Source organism: Thalia democratica, chromosome 4 (assembly GCF_965202585.1).
Source record: "Thalia democratica chromosome 4, ktThaDemo2.hap1.1, whole genome shotgun sequence".
NCBI classification, from domain to species: domain Eukaryota; kingdom Metazoa; phylum Chordata; class Thaliacea; order Salpida; family Salpidae; genus Thalia; species Thalia democratica.
In genome coordinates this window covers 42,174,279-42,183,799 of record NC_139168.1, presented here as the reverse complement: position 1 = coordinate 42,183,799, position 9,521 = coordinate 42,174,279, and the positions used below count along the sequence as shown (strand labels likewise).

At 23.0% G+C, this 9,521-nt stretch overlaps 1 protein-coding gene across 1 annotated transcript; it reads left to right on the top strand.

The window, feature by feature from the left end:
* Nucleotides 1–239: 239 nt before the first annotated feature.
* Nucleotides 240–9,268, top strand: LOC145834667 (succinate dehydrogenase [ubiquinone] iron-sulfur subunit, mitochondrial-like). Its single transcript, XM_082942154.1, has 8 exons — nt 240–379; nt 634–770; nt 3,338–3,481; nt 4,231–4,309; nt 5,531–5,634; nt 6,215–6,326; nt 7,452–7,574; nt 8,791–9,268. The coding sequence occupies exons 1-8, from the start codon at nt 311–313 to the stop codon at nt 8,854–8,856; spliced, it is 834 nt and encodes a 277-aa protein (XP_082798280.1). The 5' UTR covers nt 240–310; the 3' UTR covers nt 8,857–9,268.
* Nucleotides 9,269–9,521: the final 253 nt, after the last annotated feature.

Here is a 9,521-nt window from a genome sequence, read left to right as displayed (position 1 = left end):
AAGCCCAATAGCGTGCTGACCAACAAGATATGTGAAAATTTCAATCTAAAGTTTAAAAATTCTGTGTACAAACCCTGATAAAGTTATTAATGTAAATATAAAGAAATTGAAAAATAAAAATAAATATTTGAATATTTGAAAAAATATTGTTATTCTATTTTTACATTTTTTTCTACTGTTCCCATACCAGATGTATTCTTTATGTGTTTGTTTGTAAGGAGCATTGTAATTAGTTTTAAAGTTATAACTTATCTTAGAAAAAATGATTATTTTTTAAAGACAGTACATAAGTAAATATAGAATCAGTAAAATGATAGTTTCTCAATTAACAAAAGCTCTGTTGCAGAGAAGTACTCAAAATGCTACATTATTAACAGCTGTAAGTTAAAAAAATTAGAATTAGATTAGATATTATTTAAATCGTAGTTGATTTTATTTGAATCAATAATTATACTGATATTTAAACACACAAGTAATAATATACTACAGTTGATAATTTAATTTTTTGTACTAATTATATAAATTTTATAATAGACCACAAAAAAAAGCATTAGTGTTTGTGGTTTTATAATTAAAAATTAAGTGGTAATTTAAAGCTAGCTATAAAGTATATTATTATTTTTACTTTAACAGGCAAAAAGGACTGCAGCATCAGCAGCTGCATCAGAAAAACTTGAGCCAAGGTATAAAACCTTTTCAATCTATAGATACAACCCAGAAGATACAAGTGCAATGCCTTACATGCAAAAGTACAAAGTTGACTTGAATGAGTTTGTATTTATCAGTTATAAAAGATTTTTTAAGCATCTTTAAAAGCATATACTATTGTTATATTATTGAATAATTTAAAAACCCTAATATTTCTAAATTATTACATATTGATACTAAAGTTTGATAAGAAGTTTTTTTTATAAAGCTATGATACTATTATGGAAAAAAGCATTGAGCTGTTATTTATTTGATCTTGTTTATGACTAAGGAAATTATCATTATGAAAGTTTACAATTTTAACAAGGTTGCCATAAAATATTAAATTTGATAATATCTGTGGAATTTGACAATTTATGAAAACAAAAAAAAACTGGAAAAACCTTGAATTTGGGAGATTTTGAATAAAAAAAACTTGAAAAACATCAAATATTGAACAAAAATTCCTAATAGACCTGGAAAAACCCTGATATTTAGAATTTTAATCTATTTTTACAATATTGAAATTTAGATTAAATATTAAAAATCTATTCAGGGATGATTTTTTATCATTTAAAAATTTATTTAGTAAAAATACACTTAAAGTAGCTTTACAGTATCTATTCAATGTTGTTTTACTATTTAAGACATTTTTTTAATTTAAATTTAATTTTAAATTAAAAATTGACAAAAAAACTTGTTTTTTAAATTTAACTAGGAAGAAACTAGAAGCCTGAAAAAAAAATTAAAAAAAACCTTTGGCAACCCTGTTTAAGTATCTTTTAAATAATAATTTGTTAATTGTTATAAAGCGGTATTTGATAGAAGTCATTAATTAAAAAGTTTTCCCTAAAACTTCTACATTATAGAATGGTATTTTTATGATCAGGTTATTTTGATTTGAAATTATTAAAATTTAATATCTGACTAAATTTGAGATAAAAAAGTACTTTTTAGGAAAGAAAAATACAAATTTTAAAAATTAAAAGACTGTCATGTCTTTTGACCAATCCTTTTATAAATTTTTATATCTTATAAAAATCATATTCAAATATTCTGCTCGCTTTTTATAACTATTATGATTTTATGAATCCACTATAAAGACATTTAACTTGACATTTTTCACTAAAGTGATAATAAATGTAAGAAATTAAACTGTAAAAAATATATGCCTTCTTTAATTTTTTTAAAAATAATGTAATAACTTTATTTTTGTTGTTTAAAAAGTTATTAAAAATTGTTTTTTAAACTAGTTATTATGAAAATAATTTTTACCCTTGTTATTAATGTTGACTTATTATGCTCCATATTTAACCATTTTTCTTTAAATTGTGCCTGTTAATGTTAAAATATGTTGTTTATTGAATAAAATAACAAGTTTGGTAGAAAGTTTTATCTGATCAAATTGTAAATGCACTAAAGAAGATATTTTTAGTATATAAGTATATTATGTATATCCTTCATTGAAAATAAGTTAAAACTTAATTATAGAGCTTTTTTAATAAAAAAAAGTTTCTTTAGTCTTAGTAAAAGAAGTTTAAATAGATAGTGTTAAACTAAAAAGATTTAGAAACTCAAATTTTCAAGAAAAACATGTTTTATGAAAAACTTTTTATTATATTATATTTTCTCTTAAAATTTATAAATGTTTCTGTTATATATTTTTAATTTTTAGTCCAGGTATATCAATTTAAATTTATTTTGATAACAGGGTTGCCACACACTCAGGGAAACTCAGGAAGTTTTCAACTTATAGAAAATCTCAAGGAGACTCAGGGAAACTCAAGGAATTTTTATTTTTTTAAACTCAGGGCAGTTTTGATTTTTCTAAAAATTTCAGTGAAGTTTTAAGATTTTTTATAAAATCTCAGGAAAAACTTTTTCTAGATCTAGATGAGATTTAGTTTATCCAGTTTCAATATTTTGTTCAAAAAGTTAATTTAATTTATTTTAAAGTGTATATTTAGAAATTTATTAGCCTTGTGGCTAGTAGAATTAATATTGTAGTTTTAATTTTTAAGTTTTAAATTTATATTTATCATGACTAAAGTTTAACAAAAACAAACAGTTTAGGGATATAAAAGTTGTGGTTAACTATGCATTGAAAAGTTCTAATATTTTTTGTATTTTTAGTTACATATGCAGTAAAATAATACTATGTTTTACTGTAAGTCTTTATTTTTAAATAAAGTTATTTGTTATTTGCTTACAACTACTTGTTTTCAGTAAAAAAATCAAAAATAAGTATAGATTAGTGTTGTCTTACTTAGTAAGAATCTAATGCAGAAGCATACACATACAACCTTCCGCTTATTATCAAAGAAGAAAAATGAGCATGAGGTATTAGTAATTTCCGCCAGAAGCAAAAACAAAAATAAGGATTTGAAAAAAAACTTAGGGAAACTCAGGGAAATTTAAGGTTACTCAGGGAAGTTTCTGGTCACCCAAGGAAGATTTTTTGACTCAAATAGTGGCAATCTTGTAATAATTTTTAAAAGAAGAATGAAAGTTGATATTTAGAGTGTTGTATTAAATACTTTATACAGTAAAAAGTACTAATTTTGATATGATTAAACTCCTTTTAATCGCCATAAAAATGAATCAATTAGATATTAATTTACTTAAAATAATAACATGTTTTTCATTTAAGGTGTGGACCTATGGTGTTAGATGCATTGATCAAGATAAAAAATGATATCGATCCATCATTAACGTTTAGAAGAAGTTGCAGAGAAGGAATATGTGGTAGTTGTTCCATGAACATTCAAGGCACCAACACTCTTGCTTGCCTATCGTATGTTTTTAGCTTATTTAAAAAACAGTCAATTTTAGTTAGTAAACCAATTATGTTTTATAAAATAATTAAAATATAAGTTTGATTGATATAGTTGTAGAGATTATTTTATCATTATATTTTATAATATTTTTTGACATTTTATCAGATAAAATTCTCAGGGAATTTAATTTTTTTACTAATCTAATTTACTATTAAAAAAACATTAATTTCTCATATTTTGTACTCAGATATTTGTTTTTATTTTTTTAGCATTTCAAAACTAGAAATTGAATATATTTCTGCTATAAGAATTGTTTTTGAGTGCGTTAGGTTGTATAATTTTGCAATCTATTAGAAAAATTTTTGTAATATTTTTAGTTTGTTTTGGTAACCTATTTTATTTAGTAAATTTTTTAAACAAGTCTGCATTGAATAAATAATTTAGGTGATTAACTTTAAGAACATATTTACTATGATAAATAAAAGCTTAAATTCTGTTTTATTTTCACCTTTTTATTTAGACTTTTAAAGTATTCATTCTTTTTGTATGGCTGAGTTTTAATATTTTTCCTTTAGATTAGCCTTTATACATTATAATTTATGTCTGGTTTAACCCATGTATTTTAGTCTAAAATTGTTTTAATATATAACTATGTAGTTAAAAATGTTACATTCTATTTATTTTTATTTAGTTTTAAAGTTTTACGTTACTTGACAACAAATGTTTAGCTAATATTTTTTATTAAATAAAAATGTATTTTAAACAGACGAATTGACACTAATTTAAAGAAAACAACTCGAATCTATCCACTACCCCATATGTACGTCATAAAAGATCTTGTACCTGTATGTATGCTTGTTGTTTATGTTTTAGCAAGTATAGCATATTTTTATTTTTAAAGTTTTTAGTATTTTATATTTTTAGATAGATTGTATGGTGAACGATTAAATGACTTTATTGTATTTCAATGAAAAGTATAAAATATTTGTCTTCAAGCTTATAATTTTGTAAAGTTCTGCACAAAAAATACGTCAACATTTGCAACTATAGCTTCGAAGTCGTTTTATAAAATTTTGAATTAATTACAGGGTTGCCACTTTACCTGGAAACCTGGAAAAACCTGGAACTTGACAATTTAGGCTAAAATAACCTGGAAAAACCTGGAATTTGAGAAATTTTGAAAAAAACCTGGAAAAACCTGGAATTTTGATCAAAAAACCTGGAATTTTTAATAATTTTAACATTTTCAGTTGTAAAATTTTGATTTGACACAAAAAATCTATCATATAATTAAGATTTTTTGTCATCATCAAAAAACTTTTTTATTAAAAAACACATTTAAAGTAACTTTACAGTATCTTTTCAATATTTTTATACTATTTAACACAGTTTCTTAAATAGAAATAAACTTAAAACTAAAAATAGACCCAAAAATGTGTGCTTTTGAAAACCTGGAAGAAATTTGGAAAACCTGGAAAAAAATTTGAAAAAACGAGTGGCAACGCTGTAATTATTTGAAATGAATTGTTAAAAATTACTTTAGCTCGGTACTAGATAATTATGCTTTTGAATTTAAACATGGTTAATAATGTTACCTTTAGAACTGTAGACGTTATTGTGCACAATGCTATTTTTGTTAAAATAGTTTTTAAAATACTTAAAGGTTACTAATTTCTTATTTTAAGAAACATTTTTTAGTCATTATTTGATTACTCATTAGTTTATTTGTAAACTATTAAGCCATTATTTTTAGAATATAAATACCAGAATATAGGTAGTTTAACAATTTATTTTTTAAAGGTAAAAATAGAAATTAATGAACAATTTTAAAGTTTTGTTATAAATTATTTTTAGTATATAAAGACTTATATAATGGTATCTAACTTCATCTATTTAGAAATTTACAGCACTAGTTGTTTATGGTAGTCCAAAATCTACACTATACTTTATGCTTTAATGGATGTTGCTAATATACTAGTTAAAAAAATAAATAAAGAGCATAAGTACTAAAATTTTACACTAAAATTACAAAAAGAAAAATTTACTTATATAAAAAAAATACACAGGATTTTGGAAATTTCTATGCTCAGTACCGTTCCATCGAACCATTTCTTAAGCAAAAAGATGCAAGCAAGCAAGGTGTTGAAAATTTCCAATCTGTTGAAGATAGGTAAGCTCATGTGTTTTATGGTGCATATTTGGTTGCCTAACATTACAAGTCGAATAAAAATCTTATTGTTATATTATATTGGTATAAGTATGAATAGTTTAACGTTTTTACTTATATAAACAAATACATTGCCAACCTATAGCTTTTAATAATTTTTTTATCTGACGTAAGATCCTGTCTAAATATATTTTTTGAATTTGTTTGATAAGTGTTTTTATTTGCGAAGTAAATTTCACACGGTACTCGATTTATTTACCAATGAGTTAAATTAGGTTTACAATTATCTTATTTTATTATTTCAAAAATAACTGGTTTTGATGAGACTGGCTAATCTTTTTAAATTATATGAAACTATATTATTTAGTTATTGTAAACTTGTTAACCTGAAATCTGATAAAAATCTTATTTTTTAAGCTAAAATTGTTTATGCATTTCAGATAACAAGCTGTAGTTTATTCTTCGACTTTATTCAGTTTAAATGTGCTCAACTTGCTTAAAATTAAAGAATAGCATATTTTATATTCAATATTCATAGTTAGTTGTGAACGAATATAAGTTTACAAAAATGTCATGACTGTAGGCAGAAACTTGACGGATTGTATGAGTGCATACTGTGCGCTTGCTGCTCCACTTCTTGCCCATCTTACTGGTGGTCCAGTGACAAGTACCTTGGACCAGCTGTACTTATGCAGGTAAGCTTTCACAACAGAAGATGTTTTGATTAGTATTTACATGAAAACTTTTTACAATTTTCTTATGATTTGTTGGCTGTAGGTTCCGTCAGCTATAGGTTCAGATGAACCGAAAGTATTACAAAAGTTTTTAACAATAGTTTTCATATTTTAATTATTTTTCGTTTTAAAATTAAAATTGAAAAATTTGATTGAAACACTTACTAATATTATTAAACAATATTTAATATACCTTTTTAAATTACAAAACATCAATAAAATATATTTATTATAAAACATATAAAAATATGTAACAGTTATTTATTTGGCCGATTATTTTCGGTTTTTAAATAAATTAAAATCTGAACTAAAGAAAAACCCTTCAAATTGCCTCGTGACAACTGGCATAATTTTTGCTATAGACGGAATTTTTTAGTTTGTATTAAAGCTCTAAATGCACTGGAGTATTGTATTTCTAGTTACTTTTTTTACTTTTCGAGTTGCAGGCCCACTGTGTACCTTGTTGTACTATCACTGTTAATGATGATAATGTTAAAAGCTTTTGTAAGGTTGTTAGTATTATGAAGTAATTTTGAAACTAAATAAATTTTGCTTGTACAAGCCCTAACTTCCTTTAATTTATAATTTTTATATGTAGGATTTTGATTAAATTTTAATTGTTCTTGTTTTATTTTTAATGCCATACTTAACAAGTTAAAGATTTTGACGTCCAAGAAATATTCTTGCAATATCTTTTAAATCTAATCATATCAGTCTACGTTTTAGTATTACAGAAATGGGTAATGCTAACTTATGATAGTTTACTTTTTATGTCCGTTAAACTAATTTAATTTCATTAAAAGCCAAAAAGTTCTTAGCTTCTATTATATAGAGACCTATTGTTTTTAAAATTTTAATAAGTAGGTATGATTTTATATCATCTCGTTAATTAAAATAAAAAAGGTTAACAAAAAATAATTTTTTATAATTGATATTGATTTATCAAATTATAAACTTTATTATTAACAAATAAACTATTATTAAAAAAAAGTTGTAACCTTCTTGTATCTGATATTTTAAGTTTGCTGGCAACTTATAGTTTATTAATTATTTTAGTTCATATATTACTTATAATTTTTTTATTAGGCATACAGATGGATTATAGATTCGAGAGATGAGTTCCAGGGAGAGAGACTCCAGAGATTGAATGATCCCTTTTCATTGTACAAGTGTCACACCATCATGAACTGCACCAAAGCATGCCCCAAAGTTTGTACTTTTTATTTTTTCCCTTTGTAATAAATGTAAAGGTTGCATTGCTTTAAATTTTTTATCAATTTACTAACTTAACGTCTAATATTTTGATATTATATTTCAATACAATGCTTCACTTAATAAAGAAATCATCAGTTAATAATAAAATTATACTCAAAAATATATTTTTCAAATAAGATTATATTACTAAATGTCTCTTTTTTTGAGTGACATATTGTTTGAAAAAAAAGCTTAAATTTTTAGAGTTTTTATTACTCTCCTTAGCAATAAGTGGAGATATTTAATTTTTATCCTTAAAGACAGAAGTTTTACAATTATTTAACTTCTTAAAACTTTAACTCGTTTTTTATTCGTTTAGTTAAATTTTTATTTATTCTTGATTACAAACTTAAATATATATCTTAAGTTATTTGCATTCTTTTATATGTTTTGATAACTAGTCAAAACTATCAATTCCATTTTTTTCCCCCTTTTTTAACAATAAAATTATAAAAAGACTATATAAGTTAAAATTATTTAAATAAAATCCCTGATTCAAAACATAAAATATATGTTTTCTAAAAAATATTTTTATTTTGTGAGCTTATTAAATGAATTAACACTATATTAATCTTTGTTTAATTGTGTTTTAATTTTAGCGCCTTGGTTCCAAAAATTTTTAATACTTACACACGGTAAATTGATGAATAAGAATCTGTGCATCATTAAGTATAAATTTTGTATTGCAAAAACTGCTTAAAAAAATTGATTCATTCTTCTACCAGTATGTAATATATTATTTTAGAAAATTCAAAGTCTAGAAATTAATGTTTTCAATCTTGTTTTAATTACGTATAATTTTTCATAATAGGTATATATGTTTCTTATTTTTGCGATTAATTATCAACAAAACAATGTTTCACTACTATATTAGGATACAGGAATCAGTTATTAGAAATAAATCTTAAACAAATATAATTTATATTTCTGTTTATATCTTATTTTTGTTGATAATAAAATGATAAAAATAAAAGGTATATAAAAATCTCCTTTAAGTCAAGCTAATTAAGTCAAGAACTTTGAATTGTTTGATTTAAAACAAATTACAATATAATAAGTATATTACAATTCACATCCTAAAAGATTAAACATTTATGTTAATTAAAGCTCAGTAAGTCTTTTTTAAAGTTCTTGCAAAATTTGCAATTTAAGTTTCAAATAATTTTAACAGGGATTGAATCCAGGACTTGCTATTTCTGAAATCAAAAAAATGCTGGCAACTTCTGCAGAAAAATAAGTATTTACGAGATGGGCCGTCTTGAAAACTAATCTACTTATATAATATTAAATCAAGCTGGTGTTACTTTATAAAACCAAATATTTTTACTACTTCAAAAAAATTAAAACATGTTAAATAGAAATAGTTTTTGGTTATATAATTCCGGTTAAATATTAGTTCTTATTTTAGCATTTAATTGGTTTATATATTTTATTATTTTGTTTGTAATATACATTTTTCTTTTATTCAAAACACTTAAATTGGTCATACCAAGACTATAGATATTTTTATTTTGTTTAAATAAATATAAATACTATAATTTAATCTAATAATTCCTATAAAGAAAATAGTTTATGAGAATGTTAAGTATTGAATCGTAAAATTTTCTAGTTACTAACTCTGTAAGAAATAAAAATACAAACATGTTTAATGTATTTGTTTAATTTATTGTAAAACAGTTTTGTAAATATATTTTTTTCACAATTTTATTATAAAAATATTTTTAGTTTAGTCAAAAAATTGCATATAAGATTTTTCAACTGTTTAAGATTTAGAAAAAAATTGAATGTATAGCTATAAATAACATTTAATATACGCCAGTGTTTTGGTAATTTTATATTATTTCCTTAATTCAAATTAATGAAAAATAAAACAGTTATTTGTTTGTGATTAAGAAATATAAA

Bases quoted from the DNA above. Each gene is read 5' to 3' on its own strand.
- LOC145834667 (XM_082942154.1), top strand. From the start codon at position 311: ATGATAGTTTCTCAATTAACAAAAGCTCTGTTGCAGAGAAGTACTCAA. The intron at 771-3,337 runs GTTTGTATTTAT...TTTTCATTTAAG, and splicing joins TACAAAGTTGACTTGAATGA to GTGTGGACCTATGGTGTTAG. The intron at 5,635-6,214 runs GTAAGCTCATGT...TCATGACTGTAG, and splicing joins TTCCAATCTGTTGAAGATAG to GCAGAAACTTGACGGATTGT.